Here is a 24592-nt window from a genome sequence, read left to right as displayed (position 1 = left end):
CAAAAAAAAAAATTGACACAATGTACTTTATACATTAAAAAAGCACTACAAAGAATAACCCATCACCCCCCCCCCCCCCCCCCCCCCCACACACACACACACACACACACACACACAGCCTGGTGAAGAAATGTTTAATTTAATCATATTATATTTTAGCAAATGTCTATTTATTATCATCAGTCTCCAGTTATTTAAATGACTATTGTAAATTTAGACCTTCTTATAATGGAAGAGTATAAATAACTGATAAATAATCAATAAGTTGTCTGGTGTTAATGCAACACTCCTCCTCCTCTTCCTCACTTGAGCTGATGGTTTTTCTTTGTGCCTTTGAACTGATTGATGATCAGGCTGCGTTTTATGACAAAGGTTTATAGAAAATGCAGTTATCGTTGTGGTTTTACCTTGTGGTGAAACAAAATAACCAGATAATAACTCCCTGTTATCGACCTTTTTATTGGTTTGGCTGAACTTAAAAAGACAAAATAACTTTATAATATCATGAAGAGCCTTCTTCACAGCAAAATAAAACAGATTAAAATGATTCTATTACATCTGAATTTTTAACTTGAAGTAAATCATTCATTAACGTAGTGATGATCATGTGTTTCAGCTGACATCCTGTAATATTCACACCTCCATCTGGCATGACTGGGATGCAGATCACAGGACACCTTTACAAGAAGATCCTGTAAAAATCTCCACAAAAAAACAGAAGTGCAGCTTAATACTCAGAAGAACATAAACATATATCTCTTAATGAATTGGTTTTTAGTTAATTGCTCAATCTCTCAGCTTAATTAGCATAATCTTGTAAATGGCGCATGCACAGGCAGCACGCATCACTCTGCAGCAGATCGGCGCTGCCATTAGCATAAAAAGTTAGAAACAAAGGAGAATTTTATTATGAGGATAATAAAGAAACCTATATTTAGTTCAGACAAGAGAAGAGTTTCAGCTTCCAGTTTTCAGTAAAGAAAAAGTTCATTGCTGTACTGCAGATTGTTATTAGCTGAGAGAACTGGGAGCTCTGGTTTCCTTTGGGGAATTCCCACCATGTCAGGGGATTTATCCTAATGAACGTGTGAGGATGATGAGTCAGAGATCTGGAGAGGAAGCAAAGAACTAAAAGTTAAAGAGTATCCTGATCAGCCACATCATTAGAAGCATGAACTGGAAAAGAGAATAATGTTACTGATGGGCCAAACAGGGCCCTGTGATTGGCTGGAGACCTGACCAGGTGGACCAGCCTCTGAAAGACTCCAGCTGCTCCACAACCCTGAACTGGACTAGGCGGTATAGAAAACTAATGAATGAGTCCAACTGAAGTCATGTAGCCTGTACTTAGAGCAGTACAAGTTCAGAAGTACAAGTTTAGATGTCTTGTACGTATGTAAATGAGTTTAAGCTCAGCATATGAAGCAAATGGCCTCTGCATCGTTTAGTGAGCTCATCTCTAGCGGCGACCTCGACCCGAAGCTTCGGTTCCTCCCTGAACCCTGTCGATGAAAGATTACCTCATTTACTCCACTGGCTCTCCTTCTGCACACAGGTACTTGCTAATAAACCTTCAGATGAACTTCCGTATTCTACGACACCAACATGAAAGTGGAAAAATGAAGCGGTGTTGGAGAATGTCAGCGTGCATTACATGCCAAAGTTACGGAATATTCTACTCATGGATGTTTGATGCAAAGCAGAGCAAGGCAAGGGAGAGTGAAGCAGAACCTTTCTGCACATGAGTGACACTGTCATGTAAGGATCTTCTGATACTTAAAGACAGGCTGGATATAACATGTCGGAGTGCAAAAAAGTGTCAGAATTTGACCATTTTTCAGTCTTTTTTTCAGCTCCTTAAGATGTTATGACATGTTTGAACAGTAACGTTATTGTGGTTCAGTTTATTCAGACCTCGGAGACCCTGAGGTTTCCTGTTACCAGCGCTTTAGTTGTTCCTGAGAGAACCAAAACTTATGGTGAGGTTTTGTTCTGTTGCTACGGCTCTCGACTGAAACATCCGGCTAGAAAACCTCAGGGCTGCAGAAACTGCTGATTGATGAAGAAACTCAAAACCTACAAAGGTTTTATTTTTTTCATGCTTTTTAAATTACTTAATGATGATAATGATAATAATAATAATAATAATAATAAATATTATTATATTATTATTATTATTATTATTATTATTATTATTATTATAATAATAATAATAATAATAATAATAATTTATTATTATTATTATTAATAATAATAATAATAATAATAATATTTATTTTTATTAGATTTCTTTGTTTTTATTATTATGTCATTATATACTTTTCTATTAATTTTAAATCCAAACTGCTGACATTCATGGTTTTATCAGGTTCATTGTTTTAAACTCCTTAATTTGTATTTTTGTCTTTTATCTGGACTTTTTGTTTCGTATTTTTAACTCCAGTGTTTTTGCTCATGCGGCCCCTTCATGCCGGGGGCGATGACAGCTTGGTCTGCAGGGTCGTTGCCGTGGGGATTGCCCTCGTTTGGATGGCGGGAGTCCTGCGGCGCAGCCCTATGGCTATGGTGCAGGACCTCCACCTGTCCTGATCTGGGTGGTTTCCAGTTGTGGTTCCAGTCTCTGTGGTCTTGATTGGGCTTGTTTCTGATTTAAACAGCCTCACAAACATTGTTTCTTCAAAGCAGCATCAAGCCAAATGTTTATTTTAACTAAATGACCTGAGACACTTTCACTTTTGATCTAAATGTTCTGTAACATGACAGAACAGACGACGTGATTATTTTGACATTCACTGTGTTGTTTCTTCTCTTTGCTTTCTGCAACTTCAGCACTGTTAATGTTTCTGGATCCTTGATTTGCTTTTCATTCCACTTCGGGATCAATGCACCGTTTGGAAAACCTGTCCAGACAAGTCGGTGCAAAAAGCAGCTTTTGTAACGACACCTTGTAGTTGCTGCATATTTCTGCTAATCCTCAACATCAGACAGTCCAACAAACACACCTTTTGCTTCCCAGTAGATTTAAACCTTGAAACACATTTACCTGATATCATATTTAGCCTAATCTAATACTTTAATGACGCCAACTCCAGTATCTTTTTTTCTTTTCTCCTTAAAGATACTTGGCAAGAAGCTAAATCAGTATTCACCACTGCTGTATATTTACTGAGCCCTTACACAACAGAATAAACACATAGTCCATCTCATTGCAGGTTATTGGGCCACATGTTGTCAGAAACGCCTCATGGAAACAATAATTTGAGTTTTCGTTCAATGTACAGTTTTTTATACAAAGTAGAGAAATGTTTAATCTCTATAAAACAGCTGGAACAAAGTGCTTTTTAAGCCCACCAGCTCCTCCAAACCTGCAAAATGAAAAAGGACTCCACATTGTGAGGGTGCCGTTTCCTCCTAGTCATGTTTTTTTCCTTTACCAACAAACGTCGCTTGATGTTGCCGAGCAACTAATGGCAGAAGAGAGCAAATGATAGGAGGAATAGCAGAGGGAAAGACAGTGAAGGACAGCACGGCAAGCTTTGTAGAGGAGCACCATAAAGGGGCAGGAATGCAGTTCGGTGGGCAGAACTCTGAGGAGACAAGCGAGGAGAAGAAATGGAAAGAGTGTGAGAACAAATGGGAAAAAACTGCAATGGAAGCTGCATTTAGCGCTGCCACACTTGTCAAGCGCCGACATGAAAAACACTTTCCTAGTGGTCATGGTTGGCATGAAATGCCTACAAATCTCTCACTGATAAAAAAAAAAACAAAAAAAAAACAGCAGAGATTTTATTCTTTTAAAGCACAATAAGCCGTTTTATTGATTGTAAATGACACGGAGCTGCAGCTGCAGTGTGGATGCAGAACTGGAAGCTCTGGTTCAGCGTTTTGCATGAAAGCAAACATCATGGCCTCTTTTGTTCTTGATTGAAGATGCTCTTTTGTCATCAAAGTGTGGCGCTTCACGTCGCAGAGGGACACTTGGACGACTCAAGTGCAAACCTCAAACTGAACTTTGTCAAAGCCGAAGTGCTTCTCTGGTGTGACGGTGTGGAAGTCCTCAGTCTGTCTGGAGAAAGCCAGGAGGACCGCTGCTTCCACACCAGCTGAATGTCACATCAATATAGTTTTGTTTCTAGTAACATTACGCCCTTAAATTGATTTATTTACCATCATTTTTCACATTGCTGGGTTGTAGTGTAATAATCCTCGGATAAGAATGAATTGTTTCTTCCTCTTGTTGAGCAACAAACACAGAACAGATCATGTTCTTATTGTCATCTTCAGGTGGATTCAGTCTGATTACATGATACGTATATTTTACAGAGATAAGAGCTCTGCAACCGTCTTTAAGTAAGCACTCGGTGACTGAGGAGAAACAACAGATTGTTACTGTCATGTGAAACTGACTTCAGGGTCTGGATCTGCTGAAGTCATAAAAAGGGAAAACCAAGCGAAGATGATAAGTAAAGGGCTTTGTGAACCTTTTGTTGGGATCTAAAGGGGCTGCTATCAGATCTCAGAGTTTGCTGGGATCACTCGGTTACAGGTTTGTAAAAGACTTCAGTTGTTTTGGACAGAGGTTTATAACCCAGGTGCTATCACGTAACAGTCCTGTCCAGCAGCTAAACCAGTCACCAAACCAGCTTTACTTAGCTCCACTGCAGGGAGATGAGCCTGTTTGTGAAAACACCTGTTGTAAATACACACATAGATCCAGAAACATGGCGCCTCTGGCTGACGGGAATGTTGGGCCATACTGCAAATTTTAGAATTGACCCAGTACCAAGCACTTTCAGGGCCGGCATCGTTGATACTGACAGCAATATTGATACTTTTTCATTCAAATGTTATGGTCATTTAAGGATTTTGCTTCTAATTATTGATCATGATCATATAAAAATGCAGTACAAGGATGAGGGTGAAATAAAACATTTTTTATTTATGTCGCAATGTGGAGGCGAGGACCCAAATCGGAGACGGGAGCCACAGATGCGGCGTCGTGATGTTTATTTCTAAACACCTAAAACTGTAGGCAAGACCATACAGGAGGCATGGCAGAAACACCTGAACCTAACACAGTGAACCAGCAACAGGGAACAGGAACCAAGGGGTTTAAATCCACTGGAACCAAACGAGACACAGAGGAAGTGAATGAACTAAATGAATCCAGGTTAATGAATGAACAGAAAACCAGACAAGAGGGAACTAAACAAGGAAAACTACTAAATAAAACAGGAGTCAGGAACATAGAAAACACTAAACAAGACAATTTAAGCTTTTGTGTGTGTAAACAATAAAAAAAAAAACCAACATCAACGCACCATTGTTCCCTTCTGTCACAAGTTTAAAAGCAGCTGAGTTCTGGGTTTTTTTCTGATTTGCAAACAAGAAATGACAGCAGGAGAGTTGAGCTCAGTTTAACTTGACCTGCTTTGTTTTCACCAGGATGTCTGAGCAGTTTGTAATCTGCTTGACAGCAAATTATTATTATTATTATTATTATTATGACATCATAAAGCTCAACTTTAAGGGCTCTAGAGCGGGAACTTGCATCTAATCATTGGAAATACTCGGACACCGTCACCCAGTGTCAGCCATTTTGTTTTGCTTGATCACCACTTTATTCTCCGGAAAGACAGGATCCTGCAAAAGTCACGTGATTGGATACAAGCATTATGATAAAGAAAGTTTCATCCAATCAGATTTTACTTATATAAAGCACTTTTCTAGTCCTGTATGAAAAGTGTTTTATAACAAAAACAGTAATGTTTGAAATCATTTCATCTTCTTTTCAATATGCAAACACACACCGCCTCTCGTCCTTTTCTCTCTCTCTCTCTCACACACACACACACCCAAAGCACACAAGGCTTCATATCCGTCCTCTTTGTACAGCACAAATGGACCATGAGAGATCTTTTCATGCTTTTCCAGGAAGAAGTTTTGTAAACACCTTGAATGCTGCTTAAGAGGCTTTTCAGATGCCGTGTCGTGTTTTAGACCTGCAGAGTTAATGTTTCCATTCCCACCTTCATGTTACACTGTTTCCAAACCCGTCATGCTTAACTAAAGCTGCACACAGTTCAGCTAATATGTTCCCTCATGTCGTACCTCCCTCCTCTGACTCCTCACATGGACTCTGCATGTTAACCTCCAGTTAGGCTGCAAGATCAGACCAGATCAACCGAAAAGGATGCCACAGAAAGAAAAGGTGGATGACGTGAATATTTTAAAAGAAGAGGGACGATGTGGACACTCGGATTTATCCTGATAAGTAATTAAATAAAAATAATTGATTTCATTTAAAAAGGATGTCATGTGAAGGACGAACAAGCATGGGCTGTGTATGGATGTGTACACAGGACAAACAGCAGAGCCAATCATCTGAAGGAGCACAGAAACAAGCCCAGTGGTCTCCCTGTAGCAGCACTTCCGTCTGATTTTTAATTATTCTCACTTTACCATCTGATTAATCTCCGTCAAAATGCGCTGAATGCGAGTCTATAATAACAGCGTGAACAGACGTCGCATCATTCCCAGTTTACGTTTCTCTTCTGCAACCTCAACACAAGAAATCAGGCTTGACGTGTTAACATGCAATCATGGAGGTTTTGCTTTTTAGGAGATGTGGAGCGCTTTGATCAGATTCAGGTGCTGTTTAAACCAAAACATCATAAAAAAATATGCAGATACACAACATAGGAATGACAACAAACAACCAGGAAAGATGTAGTGCACACGCCAGGCCTCTGAGAGGCAGTAAAACTTTAACACACACAGATACGTGCCACATCCTCATGAACCCAACAGAAGCGCTGCATGCTAGCAGCTAGTTATCCGTCGTACATAACCTCTGCATCTTCGCTGACGGCATAAATGTTCTACCAGGCTCTGCTTCACCAGAATAAATTAGTTTAAAACATGCAGCTGCACAAACATGATACGTAGGTCCACCATTGTTGCTGCCATTCGCCGGTTAAACAGCGTCCAAGTGCTCAGGTGTAAGATGATGTGAAAGATGTCATCGTCGTCCAGAGATTCCATTTCCAGCTTATAAAGACAGGAATCACCTTGCATTACGAGAAAATTTCACTTTGGAGGCTGTTTTAAAATCTTTGCAGGTTTGTCCAGTCAAAACACTGTAACCATGGAAACAAGAAGCTAGAACACAACTGAAGTCTTCAGTTTTACTGTCTTAGCATTGTATTTTAGACGGGGCCTCAGCACTCATTCAAGATAAAAACGTCTCATGTAGTTAACACTTTAAACACACACACACACACACACAAAATGACAGTTTCCCTGAAAACTTGACAAGATTAACATTTATCTATCTGGTAACTGGTACCAGACTTTCAGTCTTTTAGTCTGTTTGACGAAGCGTATCAGACTTTTACGCGAAATACAAAACAACACGACATCGAACGAAACTCTTTTACATTCTCGTTACAAGTACTGAAAACAGAATTACAAAGACATGATCTGGAAGCTCATGCCAGAGGTCCAACAAGTGTTTTTTCAGCCATTCCAAAGTCTAGCGAGACCAGCTCATCCTTGATGTAAGGAGCTAGTCGGCTGAAGAAGGCGTCACACGAGGCAGCAGCATTCCCGTCACCGGGAGGAGCCCGACTATGGAAGTCCATGTCGGATGCGCCTGTTTCAGGATCATGAGTCCTCCTGTGGCATCAGGACCCACAGAAACAGGTCCAAATACCTTACGTAGCTCTGCTTGGAAAGAGGCGCAGGTTGACATGCCCCCCTCCCACTCCGCTGTTCCCCACTGACGTGCCCTTCCACTGAGGTGGTTGATGGCAAAGGCAACTTTGTTCCCTCAGTGGCAAAGGTGTGGAGTTGCAGGGCAAACAGAATGAGCAGTTAGTCAGGAAAGGACTGAGCTCTCCTGATCCTGAGCCTGGGTCAGAACAGGGGGTGCTGGATCCGTGGCAGAGGCGATGTCTTGGGTCATGGAACAACGAGATCTACTGAGAATTCTGTCTCTGAATCATGAGTGGTGTCCGTCCACGCCCACTCCACACCCCTAGTGTAGTTGGCGCAGTGTTTTTAGAGGGCACCCTCAGCTGGTCAGGGCGGGTCAATAGCAGTATCCATTACCAGGGGGAGGGGTTATTTTCTTTTTTGAGGTCCCAAAGGGAAAGATCTTGGGCACACATCCGCTAAAAGATGGAGCAGGCTTCATTACAGGCTACGGGACACGTATGAATGCTAGAAAACCTTTTGAAAGTGAATTTAGCATATTATGGGACCTTTAAATAACTGATGAGAGCTAAGTCACAGTTACAAATCCAACGTTTTGTTTATACATAAAAATAGTCTGTACTGTCTTCAAGCCACCATCTGAGTCTGAAGTCCGACACGATCCTCTCTCCTGCATCTCTGGACAGAAAGTTCGATCCAAAACATTTAGTTTTATGTTCTAATATTTTTCCTACATTTCAGTGTTTCCCCCCATTTTTCTTTTGGTTTATTTTCATGGAAGTTAACATAATTTATTATTCTTGTTAACTGAGACTGTTTTTGCTTGACTAGAATGTTCTTGTGTGGAAAATTGGAGAAAAATTCTTTGCACTGAAGTTCATTGTTGTTTTTTAGCAAAAGAGAATCAAACATAGTCAAATGTGCAGGATATGGAGCCGCCGGCTGGAATTTCTACGATGAAAACAAAAGTCGGAACCAGTTAATCAGAATTATTCCTACCAGCTGAGGATTTACTGGTGAGGTGTTGAAGTCTAAATTAGTTTGATTCAAATATTACCTTATAATTGCCATTAATGAAAAGCTTCATTTGTTCCACCTGTTTAAACTCTAAAACTTATATAGAAAAAATAAAAAACAGTGAATGATTCATAGAAAGGAGCAGCTCCTCAAGATCTGGCTCCCATTACAGAGCCATGAATCCCATCAAACTGGAGCGTCACGTAATTCAGTTCAAATTCTGCAAAAAGATCCACAAATGTGGAAAGGAGAAGGTTAACCTTACATAGACACAGTGCAGTGCTAAGTTCAGCTTAATGCGTCCATCACAGACCAGCAGGTTTCATCTCCAAACCTGCAGAAAGAATGTTTTTTCCAAAATAGTAAATACATGCTCATATTTCCCAGAAATGAAAGGAAATTGTCAAGTTAACAGCCCCCCTCAGCAGCAAGTAGAGGAAATAAGACGTAATGACAGAGGTTGTAGCGTTTTACAGTATTATACCGTAAACTGCAGATCAAGTCAACCTGGTGAAACTTACTGAAAATAAAGGAGAGCAGCTTCAGACTGAGGTGATGGGTTGTGATTGACAGCACCTGGAACCCGGTGGTACACTGCTATGACCGGGTTGTCGAGCCCTCAGATGACGACAACGTCCCGCTGAATCTTAATGCATCTCTTCCACAGGAAGCATTGTCATGGTGGTCTGCGCCAGCATCTCATCTCCCCAGCGCCGCTCCACTGATGAGCAGTTTCATGAATATCTCAGGCATGAGATATTCATGAAAATATATGAATGTAAGCACAGAGCCGAGGAGAAAAACCAAGCGCCAGCCTTGTAAATAAAAGCCTGTCGGCTCGGCTCTGAATGAGACACATAAAGCAGCAGACTCCATCGACTGCTTCGCCCTCCCACCAAACATCATTTAAGGGAAGTTTTTTCTTTGATCTGCGATGGGTTCTTATTGTTGCAAAGCCCGCTCCACATCTGTTTCACATCCGAAGTTTCTAAAGAGTTTGTTTATTGGATAAAAGGAGAAGCACTTTGGAGCCATTTTCCTTCCAGCAGACATACTTTATCCCGTCTTCTGCCTCTACAACTCCCTCAGAAACGCATCCATTCAGACATTTCAGGTTGCAAGGGTCAGTATTTTTCTGATATTTCGACAGTAAGTAGGAGAAGATGTGAATTTTGGGCTTTTTTAGTTTGTTTATGCACCATTTTGTAAGGATCTGTTAGGTCAGAGGCTGTTTTGTATGCAGTTGCCCTGCATGCTAACCTTTTAGCATTGTGCATATACTGTATGACTAGCCTCTAAATTCACATCCCAGTCTATTTCCACTTGTCTTAAAAAGATTAGCATTTTGCAGTCATTGTAGTTCACAGCAAACTGAAAGATATTGTATTTATAATACAGTGACTTACAGTATCTGTTGACTTTGACAATAAAATGTAATTACTGATGAATGTATTTGAATTTGCAGTAATTGGATACAAAAGTCAAACTACAAAAGCTTCCTTCAATGAGCATCTTTTAAATCTAAACAAGGTGTATCATTCTGCACAATGTCAACTATGTTGGGCTGAGCGGAAGTCATCCCGTCAGGATCAGAAATCCAGTCCAATGATCTATTTAGTTTTCTTCTTCCTTGGCTGTGCAATCCAATTCCTCTTAATAAGGGTCATTTCCACATTTCACAACTACCTTTTATCCTTTCTCCACCAATTCTGACCATTTCTGCCAGTATATAGCCAAACCAAAGCTAAGCTAAGCAGGCAGCAATGGGAGCACATGAAGAAATGTCATTCTAAGATGGCATTCTCATCCCTGCATCTTGGTGTGATGGACCTTCTTTTTTTGTGTCAGGTTGAAAATGGTATATGAACATGCAGAAAGTTTGACAATCTAAAGAAACAGATTAAATGAATGACACATACATCTCAGTCTATCCAGGTCTCATGTAACATGACAGAACAATTAGAATAAGATCAAACAAATATGGCAATGTCCCATAGACAGACCAGACCACAGTGGGGATCAAAGCTAAAACACAGCTGTTAAGCATGGTGGTGGAAGACTGATGATGTGGGCTTCTTGGTTCCGGACACCTTTAAGTCATTGAATGGAACATGAAATCCTTTATATACCAAAGTATTCCAGAGTAAAATGCTGTGGGTTCATCTGTCTGACAGCTGAAGCTTCGCTAAAACTGGTTCATGCAACAGGATGAAGATCCCAAAGTTCAGATATCAAGAGTGAAAAGCTACACAATATGTAGTGTTGTTTGTCTGAAGATGGATTTTCTGTCCTTTTAAGATCTGATAGGGAGGATACGTGTCGATTTAAAGTCACCGTATCACTGTGAACTAAACCAAATCTGTCTGAACTTTGGTTAATCCCTGGAATACACGTAGACCTTTCTGGAAGTCTTTCCGCTTACACACTGGACATTTGTCATCCAGATGTTTTCCCTAAAATCCCAAAGTGTCTCCGAGTTCCAGATCTTCTTTCACATATAAATCCAGTTGCTCTGATTTTCACTGCGGTTTAAAACAAAAATGCATTAATATATTTCAGCACAGGCATACCCAATGTTCCAGATGCTGTGCACAGCAGGAGCTGTCCTTTCAAAGGCAAACCCTCATGATGGTGGATGACAACGTTCACTGGGACAAAACAGACTTATGCTTGTCAACATTATGAGAAAATAATACAAAGATATTCTGCAAACACCTGTCAGATAGATAGATAGATAGATAGATAGATAGATAGATAGATAGATAGATAGATAGATAGATAGATAAATGTGATGTCACACCCCTGGCGCACCTCCCCTGCAGTCTGCTGGAGGATCTGAGCATTTCTCCTCCACCCAGACTAACTTCCCTCCTCGGCTCTGCCTCCAGCCTGCAGCCGGGGAGCGGTGGGTGTGATGCCGCTGAGCGCGTGCCTGCTGCGCCTCTCTCTGCGGTTCCACACACACTAAATAAATAAATAACAACCAAAACAGAGGCACGGTGAGGCAGGAGCTTCATGTGAAAGGACTGAAGGTGGGAGAAAAGTGGCAGCCCGCAGCCCGGCAGCATGCGGGTCCCCTCCAGCGTTCTGCTCCCGCTCCTCTCCCTCATCATCTTCGGATTATATCCCTCCATGGTGAGTTTGCCTCCCCCCTGCTCGCTGCCTGGACTCTTGTTTAGTATTGAATAGACGTTTATTAGAGTTTCCAGCTGCTGTTTTGGGACTGGATGGTTTACAGGGAATATTTAGTCTTCACAACGTCGCGTGCGCGTCTTTCCTTTTTTTTTTATTATCACGCAAAACTTCGTTAAAGTCTCACAATTTTAATGTGGCCGAATTATTATTACTAAGTCAGGCGTAAAAAGCTGGTTAGAGAGGAACAGAGAAGCTTTTAAAAGCCCACAGAAGGTACTGAAATGCACCTGGCTGCGTTTATTCTCTGGTAATTTACCTTTTCAGAAGCATTCTGCATGAATTTGGGCTTTTAAAAACCACTTTTAATAGAATATCAGTAAAGAATTTAGCTTTTTGTATGTCGCTTTTTAATATTTCTCTTAGTTTTGTTGAGGACAGGTTCAGTGTAAGTAAATATCCTACGCTGTCTTCTCAGTCCTGCTGGAATTTCATGGTTTATTGGTTAAAAAAAAAAAATCTGATGTATTTCTCCATCCATCCACTTATGGATGTATTTTATGGTGGAGTTGTGAGGAGGAAAAGTCCAGCATTTCTGCTTTCTGCCTGACATGATGAGGTCTGAGCCACAAACAGGACTTGTGCTGGTGCTGTATGGAGCTTTTCTGTGTTTCTGAGCAGATCTGAGGGTCTTTGTGGGCTGATGCTGGGGAGCTGCCCGCATTTTGCTGCTGAAACTTCCACGCTCACGCACACTGGCAACGCAGAAAAGGGAGAAAAATCTACATTCATTAGTTCATAAGAGGTTTTTAAAGCTTTTCTGATGCTGCAGAAAAACAGGTTGTGTTTTATTCACATGGATTTCTGATACAATTAGTGTCCGTACTGCAGCCGCCAGAGACTAAACGTTCATCAGCTCATCATTTCTGTCATTTACAAAGAGAAAATGTCATCAGCAGCCACTTTATTAGGTACAGGTGCTAGAACTTAGTGTCTACATTCAACGAGGAGGGAAGATTCTTCAGATTTTGCTCGATGTTAACATGAAGCATCACACAGCTGCTGCTGGATGTGTTTAGCAACAACACTCAGGTAGGCTGTTGTGGTTAAACCATGCCATGGTGGTATTACCGGACCCCAAGCGGTCCAAACACACCATTATCCAGCAGCCACCAGCTGAAGTGTTGGTACAAAGCAGGAAGCTTTCATGTTGCTGCCATTTACCTCTGTCTGAATGTGGAGCTGAAATGGAGACTCTTCAGACCAGCAACGTTTCTCCATCTTCTATCGTCCAGTTCTGGTGAGTCTGAGTGGATCGTAGTCTCAGTTTGCTGTTCTGAGCTGTCAGGGAGGGGGGACCTGGAGGAGGTTTCTGCTGCTGCAGACCATCTGCTTCAAGGTTTATTTGAGTTCCTGTTGCCTTCCCGTTTCACAGAAATAACTCGCAACACCAGTTGTGAAGGACTAAAATTCCTCCAGACGTAAACGTGTTTTCATCTCTGAGCGGATCCAGTGGCCTCAGGTGCGTCCGTCGCAGCGCTACTTCAGCATCGTGTACCTGTGTAGTTTCTTTCCTCATGTGCCTTTTCAGGCATGACTTATCCCAAACGATGTGCTACCATCTGTCAAACAAAGTCGCAGTTTTAAAGCTCAACTGGTTCTCACTTTACACAGCTGTTTGTTCATTGAAAACGTTTAAAATGCTGCACAAATGTGGCAGCTGCCATCTACCCGACAGCAGGTGGAAACGGCTCATTCGAACAGAAGACAAAAATTACACATGAATTTAATAAAGTGAGAAGATCTTGTTGCATGTTGCAACTTTAAATCCATCCTTTTTCCCATTTAGGGGCTCAGTTTGAACTTCAGGAAGACATGACCATGTCTGCATGAGCTGCTGCCATGTGATTGGCTGATGAGCCATTTGTGTTAACAGGTGTATTGAACACAGTGCTTTTCTTGTTCCACATTTCCCCAAATGTCCATTACCTGCTTGCAGCTTGTACATCTGAAGGCTTTATCAGTTAACCAGTTCACAGAAAGTGTGAATAAACTCATCCTGATACATCCACAGTGTGTGTGATGAAAGTTTTCAGCTTTCAGCTTGTGATCATTGTGCACGGCTGCTGTTAAGCGACATGAGGGATTTTTCATGGCGCTGTGTGCAGATTGCTTGCAGGCCTCTGTGTTTTAAAATGATCTCAGCAGGCAAAACCTTTTATGGTATTACACTAAGCTGGAAATTATTAAGCTGTCACTCAGGCTGTCAGACCTACTACATCAGGCTTTGTTCAGGAAGGGGCAGTTATTACCTCTTGGCATTTAAATTTACGCATTTGTGCAGCCCCCGCTGCCCACCCACAAGTCCAGTTGCGCAACTTAAAGATAACCTCTTGCACCAGCTTCCAGGATTAGGTGGTTAAATCTTGGGCTAATAATATGGATTTTCCTTTGCCGCTGTGTGGCATGATCTGCTTTGGCAGCTATTACCTCTGCAGTGTACATAACAGATCCCTGAAGAGTCTTTGTGAGAAAATGAAATATTTGCATTGTGTACTTTTCCCCTTATGGTTCGTGCCAGCCGGGTAATTACACAGCGGCTGTTACTCTCATCATGATGGAAGTTATGACTGGAATTTGTGTTTTATTATTACACATAATATCCTGCACCTGGAAGACATATTGATTGAAGAAGAAGGACAGTCTTAATAGACTTCAGGAGTCTGACGTCAGAGCAGTGCCAAAACTCAACTGTCTGCTTAGAATTCAGCAGACATTTTTCTTCAGCAGTCAGAGACTAAAAATGGCATCAGTTTAGTATAAAACTGCATTTTTAGGTTTTTTGGCTGTATTTATATGCTTTGAGTGTATAGAAGATGTGTTTTCTGTCAGCCTGATGCTTTGATGAGCTTTACTTATCGCAAAGTAAAGGATGTTCATCCTTCTAAGTCTTCTTTTTTTAGATGAAATGAGCTGGATTCAATGCGACCAACAAATTTATGTTGTGAAAACACTGCTCAGTTTTTTTTTCAATATCTTTATTCAATGGCTTTTTTGTTTCATGTACAGACATTTGAGTTTCTTCGGAGATGTTTTTGTTGTGATTGAACACAATGAAAGAGGAAAGTTGTGTTCCAGATGTGTATTCACAGAGTTTTTTGTATTAGCAAGTTTTTTTGTATTAGCAAGTTTTTTTGTGTTTTCTGTGAAAAAAGTGTAAAAACTTTGTCCCCGTTTAGCAGATATATCTTTGCAGGACTGCATGTCCTCGACATGTACAAAGTTGTGTTTTCAGAACAGTTTCATGTGAACCACATACTGTGAATTACACATAAGCGCATGTTCCGCACCTATGATTCACATGTACGTGAACTACATATACCAGCAGGTGAATCACATATAGGTGTTGCATGAATCGTTCCAAAACCACATGTTTGCACATTGTAGGAAAATCAGAAAAGCCATAACTGACAAGTCACAGGAAGCTGTTATAGGTCGTCATTAAGGACATGAACTATAAAGTGCCGCAATTTGAGTCATTGTGTTCATAGTCAACATTCTCTATTACCATATTGAGTGCATGGCAATAAAACAAGAAAATAATGCTTCACAGATGCCAGTCTGCATCTGGACTTGGTAACACAACACTGTACGATTAAACTTCTATACTTCCTGATTGATTTTAGCCAATAACTTCTGATAGTTGAATCTGCAAGATAACTGTTACAATGTGATTGTTTCTTGGTTCAATTTCCTGTTAGCTTTTATTGTTTCTATGTCTTGTTGGCTTCATTACAGCCATCTCCTGTTGGCGTAATTAGTGCCATTTATCTATTTGCATTTATTCGTTCAACATCCTGTTGGCTTTATTGGTGTGATTTAGCTGTAAATTTTTGTTGTCATCTATTTCTGGTGGCTTCCATTGCTGCAATTTCCTGGCAGCTTCACTGGTGTAATTTCTTCTTGACTGCATAGGTTCAATTACCTGTTGGCTTAGTTGTTGCAATTTCCAGTTTACTTTCATTGGTGCCATTTCCCATTGACTGCTTTGGTGCCATATCCTGTTGGCTACATTGGTGCTTTTTTGTTTTTTGCTCTCATTGGTGCTATTTCCTGTTGGGTGCATTGGTGCCTTTTTTTTTTTTTTTTTGCTTTCGTGGGCTCTTTTTCCTGTTGGGTGCATTGGTGACATTTCCTGTTGGCTTTCATTGCTGCCATTTTCTTTGACTCTCATTGGTGCCCTTTCCTGGTGGCTGCATTGGGGCCCTGTCCTGTCAACTTTTGTTGGTGACATTTTTTTCTGTTGGCTTCCTTGATGTCATTTTTATAAATTCCCTCTCAAAACCACTAGAGGTGAGTAGACAGGCAATTATCTTTTGACCTCAGCGTAGAGCCCATGGGACTGTGTTTGTGTAGAGGACAGTGTTGACCCTAACCAGTTTCAAATGCAAAGAAGCAAAGTGAGTCATAACAATAACCCACGACCAGCCTGTACCATTGGAATGAAGCATTTCTACTTAGACAAAATAGTCAAGAGATATTTGAAACATTCTTCTTTTTTAATGAGTGTTTATTGTCCAGTTATTTCAACATATCTGGTCATTGTTTGAAATGTATTTTTATTTTCATTTTGGAAATTAAGATCTTTGTTTGGCAATCAGCTTTGTAGTCATCTGTTGGGGCTGCGGCATCAGTGACAGAGAACAAACTGATCAGTAAAGCTGGTTCTGTACCGGTGAGCTGCTGGAACTTATTGTCCAGAAAAGAATGCTTAATAGAATGGACCATTGTTTGTATCTTCTACACCAAGGGTGGGTAATGTTAACTCTCATCCTGCAAGTTTTCTACGTGTCCCTGCTCCAACACACCTGGTTCTAATAACTTACTGTACTTGATTGGCTGTTGGATGCATTTGACTTTAGTTAGATGTGTTAGACCAGGTACATATAGAAAACAAGCAGGACTGGAATCCCCACTATGCGCTACAAAATACAGTGAAAAAACAACAAAACAGATTCAGTGAGAGGAACCGGAGATCCTTTCTGTCAGCACCCATCACCCTCCATAACACGGCATGATTCACTTATAATTAATTATCATTGTTTTTATTTTAAAAATGATCATTAAAACTACTGCAGTATTCCTATTTCTTTCTGGGATAAATAAAATGATGTTACACTTCATCCATGGAGGTGAATTTAGGCTTAGGTTTGCTTGTGGTGTACAGATGCACATCATAAGAATTGCTTCTGCTGGGAAAAGGCCAGTCAGTCTTCAGACGCAGATCTCAGAGATTTGGCTGCAGTGAAACATCCATTCATGAAGTAGTTCGTCCTTCTAAGTGACTCCATCTGTGACTCAGACACTAGAAGATGTGTGAGTTTTAGTGACAAAACCTTTTTCTGCTCAGCTCTGGATGGTTTGACATTCATTTGAAGTCTGGGCGACTTGAAAATGAGCCTTTTGACTTCCCTGTGGTGGATTTATTTAAAATTATTGGAAATCTTGCTAAATCCCCTGCATTCACAGCCTCTTTTTCCCCTTCAAGAGCTAGTGCGGGACTGCTTCCAAAAAAAACATTTCTTTAAAAAAAAAAATATATATATAAACAACACAAAAAACCAACTTTAAATATACGGTTTCCTACTTTCTATCTAAAAGCAGGTTCTAACAGGGTGTCCAGCGCCGGTCCTTGAATGCCACAATCTTGCAGGTTTTCAATGCATCCCAGCTCCAACACACCTGACTTAAAAGTACGAGTCATTGAACAGCACCTCATTAATTGTTGGATCCATTTAATTTGAGCTGCAGGGAAACATTGAAAACCTACAGGATTGTGGCTCTTGATGACAGACTTTGGAGACACTTGGACCTATGGGTGGAAAGGAGCTGCTTGGCAGAGGTCTGCCTGTGCTCCCAGTGCTTTACTGGGTGTACAAGGAGAAAGTATGCATGTTTCCACATTTTAATTAAATTGGTAGACATTATGGTTTATTATGGTTTTACACATACATTTATTAACTATTGAATGAGAGGCATTGTTTTAAAGACAATCAACGCTTGCTTGTTCTTTTTACATGCTAAGAATTGAAATTGGATTTATTTTAAGAAAAAAAAACTTTTAAAACCCTGGTAGTTAAGTACAAATAACATGCATGGCTGCACTAAACACACCAATGTGGACAGTTTGAGTGCTTCTGCACCGCTTCTCATGGGGATTTAGCAACAGCACTGGTGGGCTGAAGCTTAGTGTAGGCACTTGCCCTCTTTGTTAGCCATTGTGAGTAGGTGGCTGTCAGGCTTACACATATCCATGTGAACTTACTCTCAAACACAAAGTCCATTTGTGGCAGCAGTGCCGGTGTTGTCTATTGAGATGCTGTTTTTCAGGCTCAGCTCCAGTTGCAAGGTTTCACTTCACACTTTCTTCACTGATGAAAAATATTAAGTCAAGCGTGATGAAGGCTACACAGTTTAATGAAATCATGCAGGGAAAGTCTTGCGTCTTGTCATCAATACGGGACTCCTGGTGTTCTTCATTTATATAAACAGATGGACCTTTAGAAGTCATAACCTAAATGGGTCACCTGCCTGGAACTAAGGTCATTACTAAAGTTTGATCCTTTTTACACTTTTATTAAACATGAAAGTATAATTTAGACAAAGGAATTTACCAAGTACAAAAACAACATTCAAATGTGAGATGCTGAAGGCAAACACAAACAAAATAAGTCCAAACAAACAAAGCAAACAAGCCATAAAAAGAGTCGATGAAGTTTTCACCCAAAACTTAACAGAATGTATTTAACTGTTAATATTCACGGTTGTATCTTTATAGATGGCGATTAATTTCTCTAAAGCAGCTTCCTCTCATCTGTTCTCCCTCGAGTTACGACAGCGCTGTTAATAAAAAGTCCAAGCATAATTACAAGAGTTGAGACATGACGCTGGAACTAGCAGGAGCTACAGCTCTCTCTCGTTCTCTCTGTTCCACTTATGATTACTGTAATTACAGCCAAAGTGATCTCTGTATCACATGTTCCTTGATGAGAGCAGTGAGGCTGGACTGGAGAGGAAGGCATTAATCTGTACTTTGTTTCAGCAACTGGAGACTTTTTCATTTTATTTCTTGCAAAGATTAAAATGTAATGTAAAATACGTTACCTGCCTGTAAACACGGACCGATACTTATTTAGGGAGATCCTAGACCAGGGTTTAGTTATTTTGGGTCAAGGTTACCAAAAATTTAAATGTTATAAAATGATCAAACTTTTTAGCTTAGCAGTTGTTAGCTAAACACTTCTTGTCGTGCCCTGCTTAGATCCATCAGTTTTACACAAACCCGGCTACATGTGGACAAAGCATCAGTTTATCCTCCCTCTACAACCACAGCTGCACCTGATAACTTTCATGAGCACACCTGATCACCACATTCTCCTCGAAAAACCAGCTCACTCCTTCACAGCGGTCACCAGTCCGTCGTCGTATCCAGTTCCTGATTCCTCCAGTTGTTTTCCAAAATAAACCATTGGATTATGATACATTTCACAACGTGAATCCTTCTTCTCCATCTCCTTCTGCTAAACCTTGACACTGGTGCTAAACTCCATTTATTCAGATTTCATACCCCAAATTCAGAAAGATTTTTTTTTTTTTTTTTTAATAATTGTCAAATTTGTCTGACAATTTCTAAATTGTCGTTCTCCCAACTGAAACGTAAACTTTACCAGGAAGATAGCTAGTTAGCTGAGCTATCAAATCACTTGTTTTTAGCAAACTTTGAATTAAGATCGTCATGCATCTTCTGTAAGATAAAGGTCAACTCGGGTGGTTGAAGTAAAAACAAAGGTTTGAGCACAAAAGACCACATTTGTTGCCAAGAAATTTGTTTGTTTGCATCTTTTTGAACGTTCTTTTATCACAAGGTTCAAATAGGAGCTTTCTGATGACTGTTTTCTGTTGGTGTGTGCAATGAAGCAAAAATCATCATGATGCTTATTGGAACGTTGATGGAACAGAGGTCAGAGTCCTGTTGTCAGGGTTTTTGGGCTCCTGGGTCTAGAAGGGATTCACAGGAAAATAAGGGTTTTCGGAAAGGAAGGGTGAAACATTCTCTTTAATTGAGTGGCAAGCTTACCAGCTTTTATCATTAAACAAGCTTGTTACTCTGACTTTTAGGATGTATGCAGTTAAGTGTGTTACTAAGTGCTGAACCCCAATTTGAAATGTGAACTGGTTCCTTGTGAACTATGATCTCCTGTTTGATGCTGTGTGATGGAGCCATGCTTCCAATTAAGTAATCTTAATCTGCAAAAGCTGCAGAAAGACCACATTTATTACTTGGATGATTATTGCTAAAGAAGGCAAATAAGAAAATAAGGAAACATCGGACATGAGTGGGAGAAAGAGAAAGGGAATAAAGACAAAAGTTATCGCTGACTGCCAAGCTTGTCAGACCTAAAAATATCCTGAAAAGTATTACTGTGAAAATGAGCAAGATTATTTGCAAAACCAGTGTTTGAATGGGGACAGTAGGAGAGATTTTATTTTAGAAGAATAAAGATTATTCTGGACAGTTGCATCAATAGAAGTGCATAACTTATCACCTTTTGACACACCTTGTTGAGCTTTTGTGGGAACACCTGGCCTATTTCTTTGTTTACATGAGGTTTATTGGTAAAAATGTTCCTCCGTACAGTAAATGGACTGAACTAATTGTTCTCACGACATTGCATCTGTGCAACATATATCAGCCCAAGCTCGTTGTATATTTTCTGTCATACATTTGCCAGATTTTTGGTTGTTTTTATTATTTGTTGATTATTGAAAGCAGAGAAAGAAGTCAGAAAACGGAATATTTTTTTTTTAATACGGAACATCGTGGAAGTTGACTTAATATGACTGCAATGCTGTTATAATCCAGAGGAGGAACTTTTCTCTGGGGAAACTGCGTGGGGGCAAAGAAATCTGAGTGGCACAACAAGCCCCTTCCACTGACTGAGCCCCTCAGCCCCTATTAAGCCTGTCCACCATCCTGACACCAGGACGATGGTCCAGCTGCCATGTTGCTGCTGAACGAATCTTCCAAGACGAGCCCATGGATATGAGGCTCCCCTTCATCCTTAAGTTTTATACTTTATACTTTTAAGATTTATATCATAAATCTTATTTCAGCTTAAAACTGCCGGACTGGACTGGAGGAAAAGTGGCAATAGAGGGAGAGGATGAGAAAAAAGAGAAGAAAAGAGAGACGTAGGGAAAAAAAACAGGAAAATCTGAACAAAAAGTGGAAAACAAGCCACAGCAACTGTCACACCTTCCCAACAGATAAACTAAACATCTTTTACACCTTTAGATAGTCGTCAAGTATCTAAACCTTCAAAGAAAGCCCAATAAATATCTTAGGAGGAAAAACCACGAGTAACCATAAACAGAGCAGCAACTGGTATATGTACAGGGGTGTGGGTGTGTATTGGCGTGTATGTGTGTGTAAGTGTGTAACTAAGTACATGTATGTGTGTAGAGGTGTGGGTGTGTGCCTGCATGTTCGATTGCTGGAGTATAGTTGTGTGTCCATGCTCCAATGTGCATCGGTGTGTGTTTACTTTATATTAGGGGTGAGGTATGTTAAGTGATCATGCAAATGCAACCCCTGCCCCCTCCTGGGTCAGACCATCTAGGCCCTAAGTCCCAGGAAACCAACAGCCAACGCAGAGAGTGGAGCCAAGACCGCCGACCGCAAGGGCGACCGCATGCCCGCCCAGGCAGGAAGGGGCAAAGGGACGCCACCGCCAGAGGCCCCTCCCCCACCAGAGTGCCGGCCCCAGTGGACCCAGGCCAGCAAACTGCCAACCCCACCAGGCACCGGCCCCACATGCATGAGGAACAGAATCCAGGACCCCAAGGGCTCCAGAGCCACCCACCCTAGTGCCCCGGGCAGTCACAGAAACCACATTGCCCCCCAACGGACCTTCCATCGGCCCGCAACCCCATTTCTCTCCCAGCCACCCCTCCCTAGGTACCCCCCCCCCATCCAACCCCCTTCCCTCTTCTCCACAGTCTCCCTCCCACCCAACCCGTCCCTTCCATCTTCCCATTCCAGCCCCTGCTTCTGAAGGAGCAGCCCAACAGGCCACGGAGCAGCACACCCCATGCACACCCCTACCGACTCCACTCGTGCACACTCCCATCCACACCAACCCCATATTCAGTCTTACGAGTGCTCAAACACAGACATCCTTGCCAAGCATTCTCCTTATGCTCCCCTGGGGACACATCCAGCAGGCAAGAAAACAGTAAGTCCCAAATCCGGCAAATCACGGACGGAATTTGGCCGATTAAAACAAATGTATTTTTAAACACGGAACATCGGGTTATCGTGTGGAGGAGGAGCGCTTGTCTGGGGAAAATGGCATGGAGGCAAACAAGTCTGAGTGGTACAACAAGCCCCTCCCTATTCAAAACAGTGTAAACATGGCGAGGCGGCTACCCGCGACTCTTCTTCGTCAGCAAAAAAAAAAAAACTGCGTAACTCAACTTGAACCCCTCAGTACAGAGCCGAGCAAAAAAAAACACTCCACTGACTGAAAACACAAAATTACATGCAGTGATCACATTGTGTTCAAAAGCCACGTAAAAAACAAGTAAAAGCACAATACTAGCAAGACCACATCCCTACAGACGTGCATTGGTGCTTCTGCATTCAAGTCATGTATAAATTTTGTTTGCACTGTACCAACTTAATTAAACAGGAAGAAGGTTTACACTTCATCTTGTTTTAATGTCTACAAATAGTAATTAATTTTTTTTAAATATGCAGAATTTAACCATTGGAGTATGGTGTGGAGGAAGGACTAAATACAGGACAAGGCAAGAGGCAGGTGGATGTGGGGAGTGACGATTTATTTTACAAGAAGAAAACGTGCTGCTTCAACATGATAAGAAAATACACCAACAAAAAGAAAACAGAAGTCAAAACCAGAGATAACTGGGACATGAAAACAAGGGTCTGGCAGAGAAGAAAAGCAACAACGGCTCTGAAACTGGAAACAAGACACAACACAAAGGACTCAAAGATAAGCAAGAAAAAAGGATGAGACGAAAAGAACAAAGCCAAAGCCCACACATGACTGTTTTTAAATATCTGTATAAGCTCAGGAATAAAATATATTTTAGCTGCTTTTTTATTTGATATGAATCAAATTGATTGTTTTAAATCAGCATCTGGCTTATAAACTGAATCTAAAGCATTTTGTGGCAGAATTCTTTTAAATTACCAGACACAATAATCCACTGACTTCATATATTATTATACACAAACTTTAGAAAAATTTGCATCCCTTCTATGAGGATGAAAGCCACCTCATATCTCGTAGCTCAACTTCTTTGTTGAAACACATCCAGTGTGAGAAATGATAAAAGTCTGAAAATCCCACATCCTCCTTGTGATGCATACCAACCATGTCACTTTATTTGTTGGGCTTGGGGTGTATGTGTGTGTGTCTGTGTGGTATGTGTTTAATTTTTTAGTGGATGAAGGTTTTTTTCTGATATGCAGAAATAGTTATTATGTAAAGCACTTTGGGTTGTTGATTGCATTAAAAGTGCTTTACAAACAAAATTAGATTCCCCAGATGCCTGCAAAAGTCAATTGGATGCAAGCTCTCTGTCATATTTAGCCGTCTGTCTGTACCGAGCGGCAACCTCCGGCGGTTAAAAGTGAAGCCTATGCGGAAGTGGATAAAACTGCAGTTCCCCCTTCATGGCTCCAAAACAGAGCAAATCCTCATAGACTCCCATGTTAAAAAGGCCAACTTCACGGCAGAAATAAACATGTTTACAGCCTGGTTCAAAAATCCATTTTAGGTTTAATAGGTAAGGTTTACCTTCATGACATCTGTGGGGGGAGTGATTTTTTTTCTAACTTGCCTGTTTAAAAGTAATTTAATCTCCGAGTTCAGCATATTTAAGGGCGTGTCCTTTTGATTGACACGTACCGATCTCTCGCTTCAAGTCAGAAGAACGTAGAACATATGTGGTTTTTAGCCGGTTAACAACATGACTTAGCTGGTTAGCTCCCGTTTTCTCGGGGTTAGCTTTTAACTACAGAAAGCTCGGAGTTTGCTCGATCTCAATCATCCGCCATGACACTCACAGCTCCCGTCTCAGCTCCACCTCTTTGTCCATATTTGTATTTTCCGGGTGAGACGACACGCATGACGCTGCCAACATGGCGACAGTATTAACCGCCCACCGAGCTACAATTCAGCTCTTCAGAAACCTATGGGTGACGTCACGGAGGCTCCGTCCATCTCTTTATATACAGTCTATGGTCTGTACCTATGATGAATGTTTAAATGTAAACTTTACGTTTTAGCAGCATCCCCTCAACGTCACATTCATCATTATTCTTTAATTTCTTTTTAATCTTTTATTGATTCCACATTCGTGTGATGAAAGTTCAATTGAATAAATACATTTCCACAAGCTAACTAGCTAGCTTGCTAGCTCTGCCGTATATTAATGCTCTCATATTCTACTTTTGTTTATTAGACAACCTCTGGAAGTTGCTGAGGACTTTCCAAGAATTAACATATATAAGACACTAAAAAGGAGGGAATTAAAGCTAATAAATTGCAATGTAACTTCAAAGAACCTAGAAAATGCTCTGATCATATTAATGTAATGAATCGAACAGTTAAAAGCAGCATTTAAGGCACAGTATGGC

At 40.9% G+C, this 24592-nt stretch overlaps 1 protein-coding gene across 1 annotated transcript in view; it reads left to right on the top strand.

The window, feature by feature from the left end:
• Positions 1 to 11775: 11775 nt before the first annotated feature.
• Positions 11776 to 24592, top strand: part of olfm3a (olfactomedin 3a) — a gene marked incomplete at its 3' end in the record, with an annotated part of 39713 nt that continues 26896 nt past the window's right edge. The window contains exon 1 of the mRNA XM_079259880.1: positions 11776 to 11868. Coding sequence (XP_079116006.1) covers positions 11800 to 11868 — 69 coding nt within the window. The 5' untranslated portion in view covers positions 11776 to 11799. The remainder of the gene's footprint in view (positions 11869 to 24592) is intronic.

Source organism: Telmatherina bonti (assembly GCF_933228915.1).
Source record: "Telmatherina bonti genome assembly, chromosome: 20".
Classification (NCBI taxonomy): Eukaryota; Metazoa; Chordata; class Actinopteri; order Atheriniformes; family Telmatherinidae; genus Telmatherina; species Telmatherina bonti.
Note: the sequence above shows the minus strand (reverse complement) of the source record. Positions and strands in the feature narration are given on the sequence as shown.